The sequence below is a fragment of the Panthera leo genome, chromosome A2, assembly GCF_018350215.1.
Source record: "Panthera leo isolate Ple1 chromosome A2, P.leo_Ple1_pat1.1, whole genome shotgun sequence".
Taxonomy (NCBI): domain Eukaryota; kingdom Metazoa; phylum Chordata; class Mammalia; order Carnivora; family Felidae; genus Panthera; species Panthera leo.
Window position 1 is genome coordinate 56,286,295 of NC_056680.1, and position 24,641 is coordinate 56,310,935.

Sequence of the window (24,641 nt, forward strand, 5' to 3'; positions counted from 1 at the left end):
CAAGCTGGTTGCCGTCTTCCTCCCCCTGGGACAAAGGAAGGTGTTTAAATCAATAACATAAAGACAATTGCAGAGGGGAATGTTTAACCCACTTAAGAGAAGCTGTCGGTTAGGAGCACTTAGTGGCATCCGTTCGCCAAACAGGCGTCCCCAGCACTTGTTATAAATGAACGTTATAAATTCATTAAGGGAGAGGGCCGCTGGGGCACTGGCTTGGCACCCCCGCGGTAGCCGTTTCTGTGGTATGCACGCACTGCAGAAGAGTAAGCCAGCTGCTTCCCTACTTCCAGGCATTCCCTGGAACGCCACGCGTCTGGATCAGTGGTGGCCGGCTGGGACGTTCCGAAACAGAGCCAGGCCTTGCAGATTTCTGTATTTCTTTCTAGATTCCCTCACGTTACCTGCTCCCTTTAATACAGATGGGCCCTGGTTTAAGCAAAGCGACTAGGAAAGAACCCCGAATACGTCAAGGATGGTCATTCGCTTTGCTTAAAGGGATGCCTCTTTTATTGATAAAGTCTTGAGCGGCTGGATCCCGTAAGCAATGGGCACGCCGGAGATGAAAATGGGTAGACTTCCAGAGACTATCTGTGGTGTAAAAAGGGGCGCTGGCCCCGACGGAATAAGATAAGGGCGAGAACAGGGAGCGGGCGGGGGCCTGCCATTCCCAGCTGACAGGCCTTGTGCCATCGCTCTGGTTGTCCTGAGTGAGAATGACTGGGTCAACAGGACTCACTCATTTATCAGACATTTATTGAGCATGTACTGTAGAGCAGGTGCCATCTGGATCCTGGGGATACCGTGGTAAACAAAGTCCCCTCCTTCACATGAAGATCTTCGTTCTGGTGGAGGGGACAGACCATAAAGAAGCAAGTAATTAAGCAAGATAAATATAGGCTGGGAGATGGGCTTCACAGGGAATTAGATGAGCTAGAGAGAACGGGGATGTGCTTTACCTGGGGGTGTCCCAGAAGGTCCCTCAGAGGAGGTGACAGCAAGCGGGCCGCCGTCTGTTGGAACATGTGTGTGCGGTCTCAGAGCCCTTCACATGTGGGGTCTGTCTCTTGCCCAGACTGTAGGCGTGGGGGTGGGGCTTGGAACCACAGAACCTAATTCCTCCTTCCTCTCGCAAACTAGTTCAAGGGGCCCTCTGAGCGCGAGCTCAACCCCGGGGCAGGCTTGTTGAGGGAGGAAGGGAGAGGCACAGGCAGCTGGGGAGAAGGGAAAAAGGCAGGACTGCTTGCCCGATTTGACCGCACCCGGGCCTCTGGGACGCCTCAGCAGAACTGGCAAAAGCCTCAAGTCCTTCCCAGGCCTGGCCGCCACGATGCCCCTCCTGCCTCTCCCCAGCTGCTCTCCACTCCAGAGGGGAGGTGGGGCGTTCCCCAGGGCAAAAGGAACCGGGATTTGTGACCTGGGTCCTGGGAGCTGGTGAAGCGGGGGCAGTGGGAGGCAGAACTCTTGCTGGGGGCCCAGCACTTGATATGTCACTGAAGTCTTTGCAACAACCTCAGTGATATGCATTGTTATCCCTTCCCATTTGACAGAGGAGACTGAGGCTCAGAGAGGCCCTGCCCGAGACCACCCTGCCAATAAGGGGACAGGGCCGGGAGTCTGACTCCATAGCCGGTGGGGCATGTGGGGGCTAGATTTGCTTTTGTTATTTCCATTACATCAGTCACGAAGGGAAATGGTCTTCTGCGGGGGACTTCTTGGAACTAAACCTTGAAGACCAAAGGGAATGGTGTTATAAGCACAGACTTGGGAATCAGACAGCCCTGGGTTCAAATCCTTACTTACTAGCTGCTTGGCCTCAAACAAATTCCTTAACCTTTCTTTTTTTTTTGTTTAATGTTTATTTATTTATTTTTGAGAGAAAGAGAGAGAGAGAGTGCACGTGCACATAAGCGGGGGAGGGGCAGAGAGAGAGAGGGAGACAGAGAATCCACACAGGCTCCAGGCCCTGAACTGTCAGTGCAGAGCCCAACACGGGGCTTGAACTCATGAACTGTGAGGTCATGACTTGAGCTGAAGTTGGATGCTTAACCAACTGAGCCGCCCAGGTGCCCCATTAACCTTTCTGAGGCTCAGTTTCTCTTTCTGGATGATAGGATGAGGACAATAGTAGTATGTTCCTTAGAAGTTTATTATAAGGCTTAAATGAGATGATAGGTAAAGCATTTAGCATGGAGCCTGCATTCAATAAGCACTTTGTGTAGGGGGAAGACCAGGCAGGTCTAGCTTCGTGGTTACGTTAATGGTCTGCGGGCCAAATGGACAGGTGCTCAAATCCCTATCATCCAGCCTCTAGGTGTGTGGCCTTAAGTAAGTTACTCAACCTCTCTGAGCCACAATGTATCTGTAAAATGGAGGGGAGGGTTGTTGAGCATTGAATGCGATCACTTCTGTAAAGTGCCTGACCCAGAGTGTGTGCCCCATGATGGGTGGCCTTGGCCGTCTCGGGAGGTAGCAGTCCCCGGACTTAAGGAAGAGGCAGGTAGAGGCAGGGAGGTGGGGAAAGGAGGTTCAGAAAGACCCATCCACTTGCCCAAGAAGCAAGATCGAACATGAGATGCTGGGAAGCCAGGTTATGACGCCACCAGGTGCCCACGCCGTGAGCCTTCCCACTCTGTGGGGGCAACGGTGGCACAGGGGAAGGGACTACCAGGCTCTGAAGGCCTGCTGGGTATCCGGCACTGGCTAGGCAGTTATGGGTGTTCTTGCCAAGCCCCGCACCGCTCCTGCAAGGAAGGTGTACAGGTGAATACACCGAGGCCCCAGGAAGCTGTGTGACTCACCCGAGGTCACATAAGGGGATTGATAGGGAGCTAAAGATGCATGTCCAGGCCCACTGGCCACAAGGCTGCCTCTTCCACCTGCAGCGGAGAACTGAGGTCCCTCTCAGGTCCAGAGAGTGGACACAGAGGGGTTGGACCTGGAAGAGGCCTGGAGTCATTTTCCTGGAGCTGTCCCCAAGGGAGGGCTGACTCCCTCCGCATAAGCATCGTGGGCCCTGCCCCTCTATCCCTGAGGATCTGGCGGTGGCTTCCTTCTGCCACCAGCCAGGGAAAGGAGGGGTGAGTTTGAGGGGCTGAGGTGGGGGTCACTTTTGATTGTATCCAGGGGGCTGGCAGGGCCGCCTGATGGGAAGTGTGGTGCACAGTATGATTCGGGGGTCAGTGCGGGCTCAGGGAAGAGCCCTCCACTGGTGAAGGTAGCAGCTCAGATGTTTGCTTCTAGATTTCTTCCTGATGTCGTCAGGCCTCTTGAATCCTGTGAGAAGACTGGCAAATGGCCATTTCCCATCCACTTGAACAGAGACCCATAATTGCAGTAGCTGCACTCAGAAGCCACAGGTCTGTTCTCCACAGGCCCTGCCCCCTCACCTCCGGGCCAAGCAGCCAGCTTACCTGGCTGGGCCCAGCAGAGGGACCAGGACGGATGGAGCGTGCCCACAGGAGTGGCCAGACCTAGGAGGGATGCAATGAGCACCTTGTGACCCACGGCTGCCACTACCACCTCCCTTCCCTTTTATGACGAACTATCACCCACTGGGTGGTAGGGGTCGCAGTGGGCGCTCGGGACCTAGAAGCATGGTGGGCTTCTTGGAGGAGGTGATCATTCCCAGCTGTTTTGTTCACATTGTCAGTCACTGAGCACATCCTGAGTTTTTCAGAGCTCCTACAGAGCCATCCTATACTGGTACGGGGTTTTGTTCCGTTTCATTTGGTTTCTCCTTGCATCTGACCCTGTGTCCTAACCATGCGGTTCTGTTATTGCAACCCCTCCCTAAGGATTTTCCCATGCCCTCACAGCCTGTGTTAATCCCCTTGTCAACTGTTGGCATAACAGAACTGCATCTAATTTTTATTGTTCATTTAAAGACCACAGGAAAACAGCCTTCTTACACCTCAAACCACAATGGTTCCCTGACTCTGTGGTTTGCTTTGTCAGAGCAGTGGGGAAGGAGCCATGGAAAGGAAGTCAGATGACCAACTCTTGGCTGTGCCTCAGAGTGACTTGGGGAAGTGCTCCCCCTCTCCCTAGGCTCAGGCTCCTCACCCAATAGTCAGGCAGCACTGGGTTCTGGTGACTCTTTCCAGCCCTGAAGCCCTAGGCTATGCTAATGTTAAAGCCACTTGAATCTCAACCCTCGCGGTCCACGTCTTGGCGAACCCCAGTACTGCTGAGCTTTTATGGTTGAGACTCAACTCCGCTGGTGGCTAGTCACGTAGAGCAGTGGCGGCGTCTGAACCCCACCACCAAGAGAGTGGATGGAGAGCCATTGTCCCTGTCTCCAAGGTGCCCACAGTCTAGGTGGGGGGTTCTCTCCCCACCTAGGGGATGGGGCACAGGGAGAGGCTTCCCCTGTGATATTTGGCTGTGTCTTGATGGTTGAGTAGGACATTGCCAAGCAGATGAATAGGGCAGCCCAGGAAGTGGGAAGAGCATAAGCAAAGGCACTGGAACAGAGGAGTGCATGGTGCATTCTGGGAGGAGCTATATCGTAGCTAGGTATCTGGGAAGGAGGCTGGAAAGAGTCAGGGACTGAATGATAACCAGTGAAAACTGCTTGAAATTTTGAAAGTAACCTGTCCCTTAAGATCAGCTTGATTTGTTTGGAAATTTTCTCTACTGGGGGGCTGACTGGCTTCTCTGAGGTAACACTACACAATTCTGCATTCTGCACAGCTGTGTCTGGTTTTCCACAGCATGCAACACTCAGACGAATAAGTTCTGTTCGGTACGGAACCCACGCCTCAGTCACCCAGGCCGTATGCTGGATTGTGCAAGTCCTGCTGTGTCGTGCCGACAATGGGGTACTGTGGCCCAGGAGGCAGGACTCCTGGGCCAGTGTCTTTGTCTGTAGTGGTACCTGGCCACACACACCCCAGGGCACATCCCTTTGGCACCCTGGGCCTCAGTTTCCCTGTCTGTAAAATGAGGGCTTGTGCTGGAAGGATGGTCACAGCGCGTCCTCCTGGACCCAGCATCCTGGCTGTGAGATAGGGAAGTCCATTCAGTGTTATGAACAGATTAATGATCAACAGGCACTGAGAGGGGAACTCGAGAGGGCTATAACGCAACTCCAATTGATTTTCGTGGCTGTCAGTAAGACACCACCTACTCGAAGGACAAGGAAACCAGGGTGGCCCAAGAGGTGACTTAAGTACAGTACGGAATTTGGGGTCTTTGAGGACTGGCTCTGAAAGGCTTGAGTCTCCCACAAGATGCGAGACCTCTGGTCCCGTGGGTTGCCGTGACTTGTATTGATTTCTGTATTGCACCGGCTTTCTTTCTTTCTTTTTTTTTTTTTAACGTTTATTTATTTTTGAGACAGAGGGACACAGAGCATGAACGGGGAAGGGTCACAGAGAGAGGGAGACACAGAATCGGGAAACAGGCTCCAGGCTCTGTGCTGTCAGCACAGAGCCCGACACGGGACTCGAACCTACGAACCATGAGATCATGACCTGAGCCGAAGGCGGACACTTAACCGACTGAGCCACCCCAGGCACTCCTAAAGTTCTGAAAACTATAAAAGGGTATAAGAGGATGAATCGCTGGATTCTACTCCTGAAATCATTATTGCATTATATGTTAACTAACTTGGATGTAAATTTAAAAAAAGGTGTGTGGGGAGGGCATAGAGTGAAAAGTCCTCCTTTCCCCTTCCCACCCCTGTCCTAACAAGCCTTCAGGCTTAGAGGGCAGAGGCCCATCTCCAGGAATCTCCATGACATACGACTTCTGCTTTTCCAGGGTTTGTCCACAGCAGGCTTGCACAAAACACTTTATTTTTAAAAAGCAGGCAGTGGACCAGATTTGACTCTTAGGCTGGATTTACTCAACTGCTGAGCACCTCTGTGCCCCAGGCCTCATAGTAGGCCTGAGGGAGGCCTGGCAGTGACAATACAGCTCATTGTTGTGATGGGAGGGCAGGTACAGAGTAAACCTGGGAGTGTGTAAGAGGACTTTCTAACTTGGACGAGGGGCTGGCTAGGGGTGGCTTTCTGGGAGAAGTGACAGTGAAAGCCAAAACCAAGAGCCTTAGCCATGAGCCAGACACAGCGGGATTTGGGGGGTCTGAAAGAAGTATTTTGCTGCTGGAGGTGCGGTGTGCATGCAAGGGGCATCATGAATGTCCAGGGCTGGCGAGATAAGCCTCAGTCAGGGCACACAGGCCTGGAGGCCGGCTGTGTGGAAGGACTGGCCTTCATCCCGGCAGCTCCGGGAGAGGGACTGCAGAGGTTGGCTTTCGGATGACGAGGTACTACATACATGTCTGATGGAAGCAGAGCAGGGAGGCTGTCAGAAGCCAGGCGGATTGGGATGAAGTCGGTGATGGCATGTGAAACAGGCCAAGGCAAGCAACTCAGGGCTGAAACCTAGGACGGGACAGTGCAACTAAACATTTTCATGACTTTCTTGAATCTTACACCCTATATATGGGCTCCTACTCATTCCTCAAGGCCTAGCCCAAAAGTCCCTTCATCTTGGGAGCCTCTCATGGGGCAGAGTTACAGGCTCTTCCTCCAGATTATCTTAACATCATCCTGGGGACACTTGTCACATCAGTGTCCCATTGAGGCCTCAGATGACAGGCACAGAGTAAGCACTAATAAATGCTTGCTACATTACATTAAACGGCAAGGAGAATCTGCCAGGGTAGATGTGGTCCACGAGCCACACTTTACCGTTGAGAAACTGCAACTCGGAAGGCTAAGCAATTTGCCCAAACGGGATATGTAAGAAATCTGCCCCGTCTAGTCATTTTAGCAGAAAAATTGGCTCTCTCTGCCTCTCCAGGCTGGAACTTTTTCGCTCGCCTCCCAATTCCCTACATTATTAATCTGCGAGGCAGTTAACCCAGCAAAAGCAAGAGGCACACTTTGTAGGAAGATAAAACAGAACAAGAGAATTAAGAGGCATTTGGTTTCCAGCGACTCCATCCTCTGGTATTCCAAATACTGAAGGGGAAATTCAACCCCCTTCTTCTAAATCCCGGCCGGAACCATGTCGCCAAGACCATCCTGGCAGGCGGCTAAGGCCGTGGGTCTGGACAAGTGCCTGGAATTCTTGGAGAATCCAGGTCGTGAGGCTGTCGGAGCCCGTGTCTGGAGTGCTCCAGCAGCTGGGCTGGGGGAATTCTCTTGGCTCCATTTATTGCAGCCTATTTTTAGAGGGCCGTTCAAGCTGGGGTGGGAGTTTTCCACACCCCCAACTGGACGATTTCAACCCTATCCCCTCCTAACTCCCTCCTCTCCCAGCCAGGCCGCTGGATGTGGTAGCAGTTTCTGAGCAGCGTGTCTCAGCAGTCTTCTCCTTCCAGAACCCTTGCGTGTAGGTCCTTTGGTCCATCTTCCTGATTCCAACCATCTTGGTGGGTAGGAGGTGATAGCTCATTGTGGTTTTGATTTGCATTTCCCTGATGACTGGTGATGTTCGACCTCTTTTCATGTTTCTTGGCCCTTCATATATCTTCTCTGAAGAAATGCCTATTCAGATCCTTAGCCCATTTTTTTAACTGGGCTATTTACCTTTTTATTGTTGAGTTGCAAGAGTTCTTTATATGGCATGGATACTATATGTGATTCACAAATATTTTCTCCCATTCTGAGTCTTTATTTATTCTCAGTGTGGCAGAGACAACAACAGAAGTGAAGAGAAGATATGTGGAGATGGGCAGTGAGGGGCACTGGATTCCCACTCAGCTTGTTGCCTGGGAACCCTGGTACACTAAACTGCATCTAGGGGTGGCCTTTTCTTGTGCTGCAAGCTGGGCCAGCCCAGCCCTCTTCCTTCACTGTCCCCCACCCCACCCCACCCCACTTTCCCCATATGGGAATAACACTCATCATTAGGCTTTTTGCACCACCCCCTCCAAATGAAAGCTTCAAAAAGGCACAAGATGATGTCTCTGCATTAGTGGCTTCCTATAGCTTCCTGACTCCCACAGAACTTCCAGCTGCCTAGCCCTCCAGGAAGTGGATTTGCAGGTGGGGCAGGTGGGGTCTTGTTTGTATCTGTGGCTGCTTGATTGTCTCCCAACCATATTTGGGCATCCCACAAGTGTGGGTAGTGGGTGCTATGCCTGCCTTCGTGAAGCCCAAAGACAAATAATAAACCCGTAAGTGTGCAAATTGAGCATAGCAAGCCATGACTGCTTATGGTAGGGAGAGCTGAGCAGCTCTGGAAGAGGAAGTGAGGGAAAGCCTCTTAGAATTAACCCAGTTAAGGGTAAGCCTTAGTTTCCTTTAACGGAAAATGGGGCCACTAATAGCTCTACCTCTATCACAGTGTCTTGAAAACCAAGTATAGGTAACGAGCTCTAATAGCGAATTAGGATGACTGTGAAGCCTGCCAAGGGCGGGATGGCGGCGCGGGGGGGGGGGGGGGGGGGGGGTTGTTGAAAGTTGTCTCTGGGTGAGGGAAGAGTAGGAGGTTGGATAGGCTTAGGGAAAAAGAAGCTGCTTTCATCAGATTCTCACCAAAAAGTCCCCAAATGGGTGTCCCCAGCCTCAGGATGGAACCCACTTTTTTCTCTGGGTCAGGAGCTTCAGAGCCCACAAACCACACCTTTCCGGGGAGCAAAGGCCTCATTTTATAAACCGAGGCCAAAGCCGGGATTGGCAGACATTGGCGCCGTCAGCAGAGTAGGCTACAGCCGGTTGGTGTGGGTTTTGTATTTGCTGTGCTTACACGTTGGGGAGGAAGATATGTATGTGTGGGGACTCTGTTTTGGAGGGAGCGCACCACCCTCCCGGAAAAGGTACAGGGGATGCTGTCCCCCCAGAAAACTTCGCCCCGGCTCTCCTCCGGACTTGGCTCTGCTCGCCCCGCCCCCGTGCGCAGCCCCGCCCCGTCCTGCCCCGCCCCTTGCGTGCAGCCCCGCCCCCGCGCTTCCCCACGAGGCTCCGCGCGGCCCCGCCCCCCCGGCGCAGTCCGTCCTCCGGCCCCGCCCCTGGCTCCGCCCCCTCACGGGCCACATTCCTCCGGCCGGGCCTCGCTCTGCGCCAGGCGGGCGGGTGGCGGCGGTGGTGGTGTGGTGGTGGAGGAGTGGGCTCGGCTGGTCTGGGGGCTCAGACTTGAGGCCGGGAGTAGCGGGAACCGGCGGGCACTGGACCAGGTGACCCGACGTGGTCGCGTGGCGGGTGGTCAGGTCTCCGGGTGGTCGGGTGTCCGCCCCGGGATCCGGCCGCCCCGGCGGGAGTCGGCAGTGCTCGGCGGGGCCTGGGTCCGGGGCGCCCGGCCCCGTCAGCTCCCGCCGCGGCCGCCATGTGGTGCCTGCACTGCAACTCGGAGCGGACCCAGTCCCTGCTGGAGCTGGAGCTTGACAGCGGGTAAGGGCCCCGGGCGGGGCCGAGGCCGGGGGTCGGGTCGGGGCGGGTGGGGGGGTGAGCGCCGGGGCCTTGGGCGAGAGGGCTTTGGGGAGGAGCTGCGCGGACCTAGGCCGGCGGGGCGGGGTGGGGATGCCAGCGGCACCCAGCCGTCGCACAGTTGGCGTGCGGTATGTTGTGGGTTCGTGAGAGAGCCGGGTGCTGTGTAGCCTGCGTTGGTTTGGTAGAGTCTGTCGGGACTGTAAGTGCGAGCGTGTGCCGGCGTGCGTGAGACCGTCAGGATGTGTGTGGGGAGTGCCTGTGTGTGAGAGAGGGAGGAGGGCTGACAGGGTGGAGGGAGGCTGAGTGGTGTGGGTGCACCCGGACCTGGGACCTGAGTTTGTGCGTGTGAGAAGAAGAGATGGTGTCAGGACGGGGCGGGGGGGTGGGGTGCACTCCCTGGCGAGTGACTGTTGGGATGGGAGCTTGTGTGGGGGTGAGCTTCCATGGGAGAAACTGATGGGAGTGGGTATCGGTGCCAGCTGGGAGCGAGCGGACTGGAGTTTGTGAGTCGGAGTGTGGCCCGCGGGCATCGTTGCGGGCGGGCGGAGGCTGCCAGGGAGTCTCCCCGTGGGCCTAGTTCCGCGAGACCCTGGGCCTGTGTCCAGGGTCACGCGTGCGCCGTCAGGGAGACCCTGTGCAAGCGCGTGTGAGGCTGTGCGCAGGTGCTCCAGGTGTGCTCCCGGCCGGGCCACCCAGGAGTGCGTCGGGGAACCTGAGATCTGTGTGGCTGCCGCTGTTGTGTTGAGTGCGGCAGTGAGGGGTCTGCCGATGGGATGGCGTGTGCGTGTTTCTGTGCGCCTGGTGTGCTCAGGGATGGAGTCTTTGTGGGGTCGGGGGAATAAAGGTGTATCCCAGAGAGCAACCCTTTTCTGCTTTGGGGCTGTGGGTGGCTGCCTGAGTGTCCAAGGCCCGCATTTATGGAGACAGGGAGAGAGAGAGAGAGAGTGTGTATGTGCTGAGAATATCGATTTCCTTGCTACGCTCGCCAGCACAGCTGCCCCCCGAGCTGTCTGCAGGCCCCTCGGAGGAGCCAGGAGCCAGGCGGTGGGGCGGAGAGGATTTGTTGACAAGCCGACTGGGCTTGCGTCGGGCCCCCTGGGGGCTGCGGGGGCAAGCCCACCTGCAGCCGTTTGATCTCTGAGTTCAAAAATTCTGCAGTGTGTGTCTGGCAGTTGCACTGAGAACATGCATGTGTTCCCCTCTGCCCCCTCCTCACCCCAGGAGCCTGGGACGCTGGGCCCTGAAGGCTCCATGGGTGGTTGTGGGGGTGTGGTTCCCAAGAACCCGTTGCTTCTTGTGTCTGAGGTGGGGGCTGGGCAAGCTGCAGCTGCAGGGCCAGCTGTCTAGAATTGGTGGCATCAGTCCGAGAATGGGGGTCACGATATTCATATCCCACACGTGCCGCTGCCTTATGCAGCTGTCCCACCCGGTATTGCATTTGCATTCTTGTCCTTGTGGCTCCAGCACCCCCCACATCGCCGGAGAGCAAACTGAGGTTGAGTGTGTTCGTTCTCATCAGCACCCCCGGCTCTGCGGTTTATTGAGTACCTTCCGTGAGCATTCCCTGTCTAGGCACCAGGGACACAGCAGGGAGCAAAACTCAGTGTTTGTCCTCCTGGCACCAGTAGACTGGCAGGGACACAGTCGGCATGCTCTGCAGGCTACACCTCTTCCTCCACTCCCAGCTGAGAGAGGGTTTCCCTGGTGCCCCTCTGTTAGGACCTCTCCAGTGTCACCTTTCCAGTTGGGATGCCCGTGGCCACCACTCGTGTACATTTCTCCAGCCCAAATGTCACCTTCTTCCTGCTGCGGCCAGCTGCCTCACTGCCTGGCGGCTGGACCAGGCTGGGGAGGGCAGGACAGCACAGTGAAGGACCCAAGGCCAGGCTCTTCTTATTGGAAGTCCTTCTTTGTATCCAATCTAAATCTTCTAGCTGCAGGGAAGCCTGCTTTGGTCCTTTTGTCGTCAGGGGTGGTGATAAACCCCTGCTCCCCCAGTCTCAGAACACGGACCAGGTGTCCTGGAGATTGAGAAGCCCTGCTCCAACACAGCCCGAAGTTCACCCTTCAGCCTCAGAGCAGGTGGATCACTGCTGTGGAGTGCCTGGTATGTGGTTCTGAAGGAAGTGGGTGGGGTGGGAGAAACAAATCAGGCCAGCTCCTGGCCTGTGGAGGCTTAGCCAGTAGCTGCTTGGGCTGGCCGGCTTGCCCCCCCACCCAGAGTCCCTCCAGCTGGCCATTCCAGATAAACCCTCTCTAAACCCAGAAAGGAGCCAGCATGCTCCAGGGACCTCAGGAGACCCCCAGTCTGTAACAGCTCCAAGACAGCCCTTCTAAGCACAGCCATGCCACCCTAACAGCCCATGGCACCTCACATGGCAGCACCATGATGGTTTGCTGTTTGAGACTTGCGGCAGCCCAGGCTGCCCTTTCTAAATGGGCTGTTACCCTCCCTTTCTTACCCTCCCTTTCTAAAGGGGCTGTTAAGATAGGGAATCCAACGACTTGTCCAGAATATGACAAGGGTATCCTGGAGTCGAACCCAGATGTTCTGATGGAGGGCCTCTGGAGGGCCCCTGCCAGCCCCTGCCAGGATTTTCAGGCTTTTGCTCAAGGAAGCCGGACTATGAACTAGCTGTGCTAATATTTACACAGCTCCAGTTCAAAAACATGGACAGGACTGACAGCTGCACGGTCAGACAGTGTGATGACTGGGCAAATAGGTGTTTCTGGAAGGGACTGAACAGGGCTCCCCGGGCTCCAGGAGCTCAGGATGTATATGTGTGTGTGTGTGTGTGTGTGTGTGTGCGGGTGCTATCTGACCAGATTCTGTGGAACGAGATATCTTGGTTTGCCAGGAGAATCTGTGAGTCCAGAGCAGCTCAGGGCATCAGCAGAGGAGGGCTTGGGGAGGCAGACGGACTTTGAAATCCCAGCTCAGCTTTGTGACGCTACGCAAGTTGCCACATCCCTCTGAGCCTCAGTGGCCCTCTCCGTGGAAGGGGATGATACCCGCTTCACAGAGATGCTTGAGGATGCGTCCGACAGCCCTGGCAGTGCTAGTCGGCCCCACGTCTCCAGCTCCAACTGCGACTGTCCAAGTCAGCACTCTGCTCTTCCCACCGCCAGTGACCTGTGGGATTCTCTTCCTTCCCTTTTGTAAATTTCCTCTGAATTGTGATGACGTGTGGAATATCTGCCCAGTGGGCTTGCACCAGGCCAGGGGCCCCAGGGGAGAGCTCCGCAGAGGTGGCCTGGGCCCCCCAGGCCCAGAAGCGTGTGTGTGTTTGTGTGGTGGGGGAGGATGCTCAAAGGCCGTTGAATGTGATTTATCACTTGTCCTCAGAATCGAAGCATAATGAGTTTAAAGGCCATGAAGGCTCTTGAAGAATTAATTGGTGCAGCCTTGGAGAATCTGGCCGTTCACCCTGCCTGAGCTGCTGCTGAGAGGCAATAGATGGTGATTATGGTGGAAAACATGGCGTGGTGCCACCTGGACCTGCCACTCCTCTGGCTGCTGTGGCTGTACCCCTAGACGGGCAAGTGCCCCTTTAAGCCCTGGGCCTGTGCGTCCTGATGCCTGTGGCCAAGTGGTAGGCACAGCCGGTGTCTGTGAGCGAATGCACCCGCATGCTCTCCTGCGCTGGGGGGTGCTTTGTTCTCAGAAGGTGATTAAGACCCACTGTTGCACTTTCCTGTGTTCCTTTATTCACTCACCAGCTACTGAGCCCCTGCTTTGTGCCAGGCCCTGGGCTAGATGTAAAGGAACCAGGATTAATGATTTGAAACAATGTGTCACAGAACACAGGCCTCGGGGTGGCACAAAACCAACTCTGCCTCTTCCCAGCTGTGTGGCTTCGGTGATGTTGCCTCCCTGTCTGAGGCTTGATTTTCCCATCCATGAAATGGGGCTCCCCAGAGGGGATATGAAGCTTGGCCAGGTGACTTATACCTATTAGATGCCCCAACAAGTGACAGCTGTCAACATCAGCATCATCACTGCCGCTTCTCTTTGGAGAGCTACTGAGTTAAAGTGGCTCCTCGCGGTTTTCTTTTTCGGTGGCTTCTGGAGCTGCATGGCTTTTTGTGCAACCCCCGTCCTTGAGGGTAAGGCATGGTCCTAGCTGCTCTGACTTTAATGTCCTTTTATGCTTTATTTGAACGTAGCCATGGCTTCCCTGCTTCTTGATGGAGAGGGTCATTCTTTCCATTTTCTTTCCTCGGTTTGCCGCTTTCCTAACATGGTGACAGCCTAATCTGAACTGAAGGCCCAGATGCAGAAGCATAGCAAGAGTCCCTCCTTGTTTGTCTGGACGGGGAAACTATGACCACATTTGTTTTTTCCTCTTTGCTCAAAGGTCAGTGTAGTAATAATAATAATAGCATTCCGTCCCCATTTGGGGAACAGTTGGGGAAAGGTTATGTGACTTGCCCAGGGTCACTGGCCGGCAGGTCTTAGAGCTGGGATTTGCACTCAGTCCGCCTGGCTTTGGGGTCTGTGTTCTTCATTAGCCAGCCCGTGCCTCCTCTGGGATTAAGTAACCTTTAACAAAATATGTCGCCGTCACAATGGAGTCTTTTGCATCTTTCCCAAGCCATGGAACAGGTGTGTCTGGTATCCCCTGGTGTCATCATTTCCAAAATGTTCCCAAATGTCCCAGCCTCAGGCTGGTTTGATGAAAACCCTCTGGGCCCCCCTGGTGTCTTGCCAGACCCCTCAGACCCCAAGAGCTGCTCCCCCAGATGCTCCAACCGGAATCTGAGACCGAGCCCTTTGGTCCCGAGCACTTGTGCAGTCTGAAGGGAGCACACTTGCCCCAGGCCAGCCTCAGCACAGACCGGGCTCTTGGGGACAAAAGCCAGCTGTCCCCTGACTCTCTGCAGGACCAGAGCAAACACAACCAGCTTCTGCATGGTGAGGAAACCCAAGGCCAGGGCCTTTGACGTCATTAGGAGACACACATGCATGTGGGCTGCTGAACTCGCTCCCACGAGAGAGGAGAAGGACTGTTAATAAACTGGAAAGTTTGGAAGAATCCCCAGCTAGGAGACAGCCTCCTCATTCAGGTTCCCCAAAATCGCCTGTTGCCCAAGCCCAGTCCAGGTCTGTCCACTACCATGAATACTTTGTCCCCGGTGGCTGTTTTAAAAGATGGAAGCAACTGGTGTTTGCTTTTCCTTTTTCTGGCAGGGAGGCTAGGTGGCACAAGAATTAAATGAGTCAGTACACGTGAAACACTTAAAACCGTGCCTTATCGTATTATATACAGTAAGTGCTCAATAAATGTTAATTATAATCATTGTGGTTGTTACTATCCATCCTGATTCTTGCTAAGCTTGGAAGGTTCTCTCCCTCCAGAGGCCTGGGCAGAGCTGGCTCTAACTGGCTGTTGGCATTCAGCCTCCCTAGAAGCTCCGGCACCCGTCACCTCTTCCCATCCCCTTTCTGGGCCTCGGTTTCCCCTTTGTGAAGAGGGGTGGGCTTAGTGACTCTTGTGGTCATTTGCTGAGGAAGGACGTTTGACCCAGTGTTAGGGGAGCAGATTCTGTGGCCAGCCCGCCCATAGCCCTAACCCCAGCTCTGCTCCGCACACTCTCTGTGATTTCAGGTGTGGTCCTCAGGCTTCCTGTGCCTTGGTTTCCCCATTTGTAAAATGTAGGTGACAGTAGGAACCAAGGGAGTTTCTATGAGGATTAAACAAATTAATCCACGCGAAGTGCTTAAATGCCACACAGTTAACACCCGAGAGGTGCTAGCTTTTAGCTGTGACATCAGGGCTTCCAGGTCCAACTGTGCTGAAATTGGACCATGGTACTCATTCAGGGGAGATGTGTTGTTAGACAGGAATGCATCTTCTCTCCTTTTGGCCACAGACAAAGCCAGAGGTAAGAGTGAGAAGGAAGAAGAGGGGTGCGAGTTGAGGGGAGCCACGCGAGGGTCGTGGTGCTGCTCACGAGCGAGACAGTCGCAGCCTTGGTGACAGACGACGAAGGCCCATAGGCTTGTGCATGTGCTTGTAGAGGACGGTCCAAAGCATTTTGGGAATCGCTTTGCCTATGGGTTGGAAAAATTGCAAAATAAGGTGGCTTGGCTCTCAGAGTGAAGGTTTCTTAGACAGGACAGGGAAATGGTCTGCACCATGGGTGATGGAGAGGCCCCCTGGGGACACTTCAGGAGTAGGGACATTGAGGCTGATGCCTCAGCCCCGTGCCCCTGAGGTGGGGCATGGTGGCCTCCAGAGTTCTCCACCGGATGCCTGTGCTGAGATCTGGTACTTAGGGCAAGTGTGGCATCTGGTCTACCTGGGGTTGCTCCTGGTGCCGAATGCGGCTAAGAGCTCCAGAGCCTGGCCTTGGGTCCTTCACTGTGCTGTCCTGCCCTCCCCAGCCTGGTCCAGCCGCCAGGCAGTGAGGCAGCTGGCCGCAGCGGGAAGAAGGTGACATTTGGGCTGGAGAAAGTTGACATGAGTCCCAATTCTGCTCCTCTGTGAATGAATGGCCAGGGCAAGGTGGCCACCTCTGTGAGTGGGGATCGTGCGAAGTGGTTGTGGGTGACATATACAACAGTGCCTAGAACCTGCTGGTATGAAAGGGAAAGGGTTCAGCTGGCTTTGAGCAAAGCCACAACTGTTTTTGGTGGGTCTGGAGTTGGCAGAGGTTTGAGACCGGAGCCAGAACAGGCCACAGAATAAAAATGATAGTATCTGACATTTGGGTGGCCTTTGAATTTTACATACTTACCTTATTTGAACTTCCCCGGACCCTTAGTATGTAGCTGGTGGCATTCCCACTTTACGGATAAGCAAACCAAGACAAAAATGAAAATAATGCCCAAGCTTTGCAGAAGGTCATTTGGTATTCTGGTTAATGTATCTTTCCTGCTCCCTGACATCACTAGGTGGGGGGAGTCTGGGCCTTAGAATGGTGGGCAGAGGAGAGGGAAGGCACCGGCAGGACCCCACTGGGCCCTGGCACTCAGATAGGCACAGAGGTGCACTGTCATTTTGCAGAGTTGACAGAGGACCCTTGGAAGCCCTGGCAAGTGGCCTTGAACCCCAGCAGCAGTGTTTGCCGGCCCCAGGAGGTCATCTGGGTGTAAGAACTGTCTTCCACATTCCCTGGGATGACTCTCCACGGAGATGACAAGAAAGGGGGGGCTAGAACGGTGCCAGACTTGTAGTAGGTGTTCACTAAATGCCAGTCGTTCCTACGGTTCTTATTAATTGGTATCGACCACAGTTGTTATTCCTGCCGTGATTTCCCCGTACAGGCCCTGGACTGGACCCCGAAGTGCAATTAGTCCCGTGCGGGGGTGGGGGGGCAGTTGGAAAGGAAGTGTTTGGGGAAGCAGCTCTTTCCTCTGCTGTTACCAGAGGAGGAAGGAGCGGGGGAGGTGCAGCCATGCAAACTCCTCTCTGTTTCTTTGGGGCCACTGACTTTTCTAAGAGCCATAACTTAAATGGGCAGGAACTGGGATTTTGTTTTTGTTTTCCTACTTAGTAAAAATTGGCGAAATGGCCCGGGGAAGGCCTTGATGTGGATAGCAGATTCTTAGCACTATTTTGAACTTTTCCTTATGGAATATTTTAAACATACACAGAACTAGAGAGAATGGTACGATGACCCCTACAGACAATTGTATTTCATTGCCCCCAGATTATTTCAAAGCACATCCCAGACATTTTGGTGGTTTTAGTCAAGGACCTGTCGTGTGGAGGCGGAGATGTCCAGTTTGTTGGGGTGGGTTCCCAGGACAAAGCGTAGAGTTCCCTAAACGGCCCTTGGCCGCGTTGACCCAACTGGGGAAGCTGGAGGCCGGGCCAGTTTCCCAGCCTTGAAGACCAAGCGATGCCTGCCCCATTCAGAGAAGTCTGTGTCAAAGGCGCTGTGTCTACAGGTGGCTAGGGGAGGCCAGGCTCGTGCGTCCCCATCAGGCGAGGACTTTCCTGGGCTCGCATCAGGTCAGGAGTGCCCAAGGCTCTTGCCGTCATGCCTTGGCTCCCCAGGCAGGACTGGGACTCTGCTGAGTGGCTCCACAGGCCCTGCCTGCTGCCCTCCTTGCCCCTTGCCTGCTGGCAGAGTTGGGCAGTGGCACCTGCCTTTGCCCCGAGACAGGTTGGCCCCTCACCTTGCTTGGCCTCTGGACACTCTGAGCGCTCTTCCCTGGCCTAAGCGACCAGGCTTTCCCGGCTTCCTCCCACCACACTGTGTCAGTCCCGGGCTTCCCTAGGCCTCTGCCAGGTCCCCTTCCCTTCTCACCACGTGGTCTCTTCCACCCTGCTGCTTCTAATGGTGCTGCTTTTGGAGCCTGGCACATAACAGGTGCTTGGCAAATTTTAGTTGCAATTCCTGTATTAGTTTCAATAATATTCTGATATATTTTTAGGAACATATACTACCCCTTGCACCTTACAGTGCTTGGCACCCAGTGGGCCCTCAACCCAGTTTAGTTAAAAAAACAAACCGTGGGCCTGAGTCCCACCCCCGTTCTGCTCTGAGCAGTGGCCATGTCCTGTCAGCTCACCCCTCGCTCTCCTCAGGTGCACGTGCTGCGGTTGGGTCACACGGTCCAGCGCCTACTTGTGAACAAAGGCTTAAGGCTTAAGGCTTCTTCCCGTTGTTGCACACTCACAGCCTTAGAGTCCCTCCCTTAGTCCCCATGGCCCCCGTGCACCGTGGGGAGTAATAATCCTATATCGTGATAATAACAGCAGCTACCCTGAGCACTCTGGGTGACAGGCCCCAGGCTGAGGATTTGTGTCTGCATTATCATTTGCCTGTGAGATAGACAGTACCCACATTTTATGGCCAGCAGACGGAGGCACAGAGAAGCCAAGTCACTTACCCAAGGTCACACAGCCCCTTTCTGCCAGGTGCCAGACAGGCAGTCTAAAGGGAAGGGCCGTGTGCCAAAGCTGCAGGTGCAGGAGGTTGAGGGGTTGGTGCTCCCTATCCTGAGCCTCCATCTTTCCCCCAGACGTGGGAAGATGGGGGGCGGCAGGTGAGGGGGAGGCTTTCCCAGGAGAGGGAAGACCATGCGGAAGGTGGGGGGCGTGAAGTGCTTGGGCCGGTGCCTCAGTCATCTGTATGGGGGTTGTGTGGGCTGTGCTAAGTCACATCGCCCCACTGCACGTCAGTTTCTCCATCCATGAAATGGGGAGATGACGCTGCATCCGTCTCCAGTAGTGGTTGTCCGCGCCACCAAGAGTGAAGCCTCCTGTAAACTGTGGACTTGGGGTGAAAACCTCATGTCAGTGTAGGTCCATGGATTAGCAAATGCAGCACAGAGAGGGCTGGGGAGGTGAGAGCGGGGGAGGTTATGCGTGGGGTGGGGTGAGGGGGTGACGGAGAATATGGGATATCTCTACTTTCTGCTCAGTGTTTCTGGGAACCTAAAACTGCTTTAAAAAATGAAAATCTGTTTTAAAACATTGTGACAGGACGCTATGAGTTATTTCTGTGCGAGCATCTGTTGTTGTCAGTGTAGTATCTTTCGCGCCGTCGTCCATTCATTTATTTACTCATTTACGCATTTTATACGTGGGTTTTCATCACTGCGGACCCAGACACATGAAATGCGCCGCCTCCTGGGGTCAGCTCACAGCTGGGCAGAGCAGTCCCGTGGGCTCTTGTGGGCTCTGCTCCCTCCGTGGTGGCGCATCCAGGGCCAGGCCGGGAGTCACAGCGCCGCAGAGCTGCAGCCTGGGAGTGAGGTGGGGTCAGCGGGAGGGGCAGCAGGCTGGGAGGTGGGTTGGGAGCCTGTGGGAGGCCAGAGGAAGTGCCCCATTGAGACGCCTGGACCATGACAAAGATTTTATGCCCGAAAAGACTTGAGCGATTTGCATTTTAGAAAGTGCTTTCTGGCTGTTGAGGGTAGGCAAGCTTAGTATGGGTGCCAGTCTGGGTGGGACTGGAGAGCTGGGGCCGAGGCTGTCCCAGGCTCCCAGACGGCCGCACGCCTGGCCCTGGCCAGCAGGGTGGGCCGGAGGCAGCGAGGCCTGCACAGTGGGCATCTTCCTCCTCTCTGCCCACACTCTGTCCCAGCGCCAGCCTCCCCAGCCTGTGCCTCTCGCCCGGCACTCCCGGGGCGTCCCTGGGGCCTGGCCCAGCCCTGTCTGCTGGAGCCTGCCACAGAGAACTGCTTTATTTGAGTCCATTTTGCACGTATGGAAATAACTAGAGGCCTCTGTATTTAATTTGGCTCAGCCAGAAGATTTTTGGCTCTGTGTGTGTGTGTGTGTGTGTGTGTGTGTGTGTGTGTGTGTGTATTCTGAAAAATCTTTCCGAGTGAGCCCCAGGGGTTGGAAGCTCTGGTCGTCTTTATGCAGTCAAAAAGTCAAAACCAACAAGGACTACCCTGGCTTAGCTGGGGGTGAGGGTCTGGCAGAGTATATAGAAAATAGCTATATATATAGAAAAGGAAGAGGGCAATGCCATACACAGATGAGATCATAGTCAGGGAAGCTGTTTTGTAAACTTTATTGCTTGAGACCAGGTAAGCAGTGGGAAGGATGCAGGGAAAGGGGCTTCTGAAAGTATAAAGCTCTGTACAGATCCACAAGAGACATTTCTGGTTTCCCAAGCAGGAAGTGCTTAGTTTGGTGCTTGGCTGGAGGACACTTATCCTGAATCCCTCTTTTTGGCCTTGACAATCCCAGCAAAAGACTCTCTACTGAGCCCTTCTTCTCTGATCAGCAGTGGGAGCATAGCAGAGACAGCCCCACATGCCTACACAGGGGTTTGTAGCTGGCAAAGTGTGTCCCCTCTTGATTCCCACATTTCTGTTGGGCAAGAAGGGCAGGAATGATCCCCACTGCAAAGATGAGACAACCAGAAGCCCAGAGAGGTGAGGTAACTTGCCCCAGGTCACTCAGCCCGGAAGTGGGAACCTCGTCTCAACATGGTCTGATCTCACCGATCTTCCCCATACTCTCTGTGGGTGCTTCTGGAGCCATGAGGGCATTGTTCCAAATACAGAGACAGGCAGAGGCGGCGGCCGAGGGTGGGCAGAGCTGAGCTTCCAACCCCAGGAGACCACCTGAGAGTCCAGTTTGAGAATAGACACCAGGTTATCACAGGGCTTTTCTTTTCTTTTCTTTTCTTTTCTTTTCTTTTCTTTCTTTTCTGTTTTTTTCTTTTTAATGTTTATTTATTTTTGAGACAGTGAGAGACAGAGCATGAACGGGGGAGGGACAGAGAGAGAGAGGGAGACACAGAATCTGAAGCAGGCTCCAGGCTCCGAGCTGTCAGCACAGAGCCAGACACGGGGCTCGAATCCACGGACTGTGGGATCATGACCTGAGCTGAAGTCGGACGCTTAACCAACTGAGCCACCCAGGTGCCCCATCAGAGGGCTTTTCAAATGATATCTTGACCATATGGAACTGAGAAATGAGGGCATCTGGGAAATTGAGGCTTGGTGGCTATGATGGCCACGTGGTTTTGGATCAGAACCAGTGTGGTGGCATTACATTGGTAAGGTCTTGTAAAAGTTAAATACAGGATGCAGCAGAGCGGAAGGCCCTGACGTTCCCACTAGCCGTGCGGAGCTGTGGGAAGTCTTGGATCCTGCCCCTCGGGACTTGGTGTTCTAAATCAGGTTCCCTGGGAATGGCTGAGCCCGGGTCCGCAGATCAGACTGCTGCTCTTTGAGATGGGTCCTCTGTGAGCATGGCAGCAGGCAAGAAGGTGACCAATGGGGGAGGAGCAGACCGAGTATGGCGAGCAATAGGGAGCTGTGAGGACTAGGGCAGAGGAACAGCATGCCCCATCTGGGTGTGGCTACCCCTGCTCTGTCTGTCATCAGGCAGGACCGTGGGCCCAGTATGGCCAGATCCTCAACCATTTCTCTCCCCAAGAAAAGTCAGAAGCCTGGATTTGCATTTAAAGGAGAAAAAATACCTTCTAGATGTCAAGTGTGGTGATTTATTATAGCTTTGGAGGGTTTTTTGTTTGTTTCTTTTTTAAATACTCTTTAGGCCCAGGGCTGCTGACCTGGAGCTCTGTGTTGAGACCCCGTGAGCCATGAGCAGAGAGACCCTCTGGCTTTCAGGGAGCTCTGTGAGGTCTACAGTGTCTGTATGGGGGAGGGGGGGCAACAGGCCTCCCACCCAGCTTTGCCCCGGGGGCAAGGCTCAGGGTCCCGGATGGGCCTCACCCTGCCTTGGCCTGGCCCAGATAGCACTGGAGGAATAAAGGGCTTTTTCACAGACTCTCTGTGGAAAGGCTGCCCATCCTGGGCTTGACTGCAGGACTGGTGTTGAAGCCTGATTATCCCCCTGGTTTAGGCCTATCCCCAGCTTAATGCTCCGGACTCCAGGATGTAGGGTGAGATCCCAGGCAGGTTGAAAACCAACTGCTCTGGGACTAATGGCGATGCCACTAGGACTGGCCCCTCACCGAGCAGAGGCCCTGGCTGGACTTGACTGCAGGGTGTTTGCGTCGCCCCGGGCGCCTGCCCTCATGCAGAGTTTCATGGCTGCCCTCTGCCAGCTGGCTTTCAGCCTAAGTAAAAGCGCACGTTCACCAACTTGTGGAGTGAGACTCTGTTTCTGCTTCCTGTCTGAGGCCCCGCCAGAGCCAGCCTGGCCTCACAGCCTTCCCAGGATTGTGGGAGATGGGCACAGGGCAGAGGTAGGCCCAGGGGAACTGAGCCAGGGGTCCCCAAGGGGTGGGACCGCATGAGGCCCCTGTCCCCCTGTGACTCAGGGCGTGGAGAGCAGTGTTCTGGGTGCAGACCACATATCTGTATCTCGGAGAAACATTCTGCAGCCGTTTAATATTTTGGAGGCCCAGCTGTAGGGTGAGGGAGTGAGCCCCGTCTCGGCTGTGCAGTGTGTCAGTGACCCAGCTAAGCCTCGCTCCCCTCCAGGCCTCGGTGCCCCTGCTTGCAAACCAGAGAGGAGTGAGCCCTGCCCCAGGTTCACAGGGAGTGAACAAGGGGGCCCAGCTGAAATGCCAGGGGACAGTGTGATAAGGGGATGCCGCCCGAGGGTCTTAGAAGGAAATGAGAGGGGTTTGGTCCCGCAGCTCTTGGTCCAGGGGAGAAGGTCAGACGAGGTGCGGTTGTGGGAGGGTGCACCTGGCATAGAGCTCTCTGTGTTTGTTGAATGGACAGATGAGTGATGCTGCCTTCCAGGTTCTTGTGGGCTCCTTAGTCACCAGTAGCATCCATCACTCATCCATCCATCCATCCACAAATACTAACTGAGCACCTGCTTGTGCTAAGCCCTGTTCACAGCACTGGGGATGCCTGATCCAGAAACAGAAGCAGCACAGGCAGCCACACCTCCACCCTTCTGGAGTCAGCTTTCTCACAGCAAGAGACAGACTTATAGAACAAATGAATGGAAAAAAGATAGTGAGGGGTGTGCTATGAAGAGACCCAAGAGCTCGACATGACCGAGACAGTGGAGGTGGCACTTGTAGATCTAGAACCCCTTTTCCTTCCCTCCTGCCTGGGTGACCCCTTCCCCCCACACACACATTTGCCATGCTCTGAGCTCCATGGGACCCCCTGGGCAGGCACCACGCACCATGCGGGGCCTCCCCTGGCCTTGCATCGGGCTCAGTGTTTATGCACAGCCAAGACCCTCATCCCGATGGGAGCCCCCAGGATCATAAACATTCAAGGGATATCTGATCGCTGGTTCCAAGGGCTGCCCTCCTGCCCGTCCCTGTCTCCAGGACCCTGAATTCCCATCTCCAAAGCCCGTTCTGGTCCTCCGGGTTATTTTAATGGGACTGACTCACAAGCAGAGGACTGGGACAGTCCAGCCCATCTCTAGCAGGCTGGAGACAGATGTTCTTTATGTTTAGGAGTGAGGCCTGGGCTGGGGAGACTGGAGCCACCACTTCCCCAGGGCCAGAAAGATGACCTTGGAAAACATGTTGACAGGACAGGGTGAGGGCCTGGCTGCATGCGCTGGCTTCACAGGACAGCAGACTTTTTTCTTCCCTCTGGCTGTGCGCTGACGAGAACAAGCCCCAACTGAGGAAGGGCGCTGCCGAGGCCCCTCCTGGATAATTCCCTCTAATTAGGCAGGGCATTGGCTGTCTGCAGGGCTCCTTGCCAGGGCGCCATTCACCTGACTCCATCACATTGCCTCGAAGTGGTGGCCTTCCCCCCATCCCAGGCAAGTGGGAAATCGAGGCTCAGGGAAGCTGGGGTTGGAGATTCTCCCTGTCACTCATGTTGTCACCACATTAGGATGGAGGCAGACCTTGCAGAGCTGTGCAGAGTGCTCAGGACCAGAGGGCAAGGAGCAAGAGCTGTCTGCCACCGCCATGCCCCCGCCAGCTTGGGCATCCTGCCAAACGGCCCCTTTCCTGCTATGCTCGAGAGGTCCGAGAAGACCCCACCATTCCTAAGCGCTGCCTACATATCCCTGTGGCGCCTGCCCATCCCGCCGGGAGCTGCTGACAAGCAGGGAAATGCTGGATGCTGGTTCAGTAAGCATAGCTCTAAAAATAGCCTCTGCTTTGAGAAGCTTATTGTTCAGAGCTGTATATTTTTATATGTATACAGAAAGTTACTCCTGGAGGTCTCGGTGCCGGGTAATTAGAGATAATGCTATAGCCTGGGAGGTACATCTGGGCCAGACCTTGTCTCGGCCTCGGCAGGGCAGGCCTCAGGGTAGGGAGTCAGCAGGCCGGGGCTTGGTTGTGGCTCTCTTCCCTGAGATAAGGGGGCAGTCAGCAGAGAGGCAGCTGGGCACCCATGTAGGGTTGCTCTAGAAGCAGCTGTTGTGGGCTCAGGGTCCACCTGAGAGGTCTGTGGGCCCACTTCCTGCAGTGGGGCACAGGCTTGGAGTGAACCCCCCATTTTCTCTTGGTTGAGACCTCGGGCCAAGGTCTCTTGGTTGAGACCTGAAGCTGGCCCTGCCTTAGCCCCAGCCTGCTGGTGGGAGGGGTCAGGCCCCCTCAGCAGCCCTCTGACCCCCCTGCCTGCCCCTCAGGGAGCAGGGAGACCCCCAGAGGAAGGGCCCTACCTGGCTGCATCCCCCCCTGCCAGCTCAAATCTCAGGGCCCCAGCCCATGCCCAGTGCCCTTTCCTCCTGGGCCTTCCCAGGGCCCCCCTCTCCTCCTGGGCCCAGGTCTGTCCCAGCTTTACAACCAGTCTTCCTTGCAGCCCCCAGCCCCCTTCAGCTGCCACCCCATCTCCACCGTCTCCTGAGCCACCATCCTCAAAAGCTTCTGCACCAGCTCCTCCCTTTACCCCGCCACAGCCCGACTTCCGATCCCCGCCCTGTGCCACCC

General features: G+C 55.0%; 1 protein-coding gene across 6 annotated transcripts in view; it reads left to right on the forward strand.

The window, feature by feature from the left end:
- The window catches only part of IQSEC1 (IQ motif and Sec7 domain ArfGEF 1), a 121,359-nt gene that overhangs the window by 41,112 nt on the left and 55,606 nt on the right, over positions 1-24,641 (forward strand). Inside the window, exon 2 of one of the 6 annotated variants that reach the window (XM_042911909.1) lies at positions 23,593-23,834. The exons of 3 other annotated variants lie outside the window; for them this stretch is intronic. In XM_042911909.1, the coding sequence (XP_042767843.1) occupies positions 23,824-23,834 (11 nt within the window). In that variant the 5' untranslated portion in view covers positions 23,593-23,823. Of the gene's footprint in view, positions 1-8,995; positions 9,345-22,532; positions 23,835-24,641 lie in introns of those variants that run through there. 2 more of the 6 variants (XM_042911894.1, XM_042911902.1) reach the window with 2 other exon arrangements.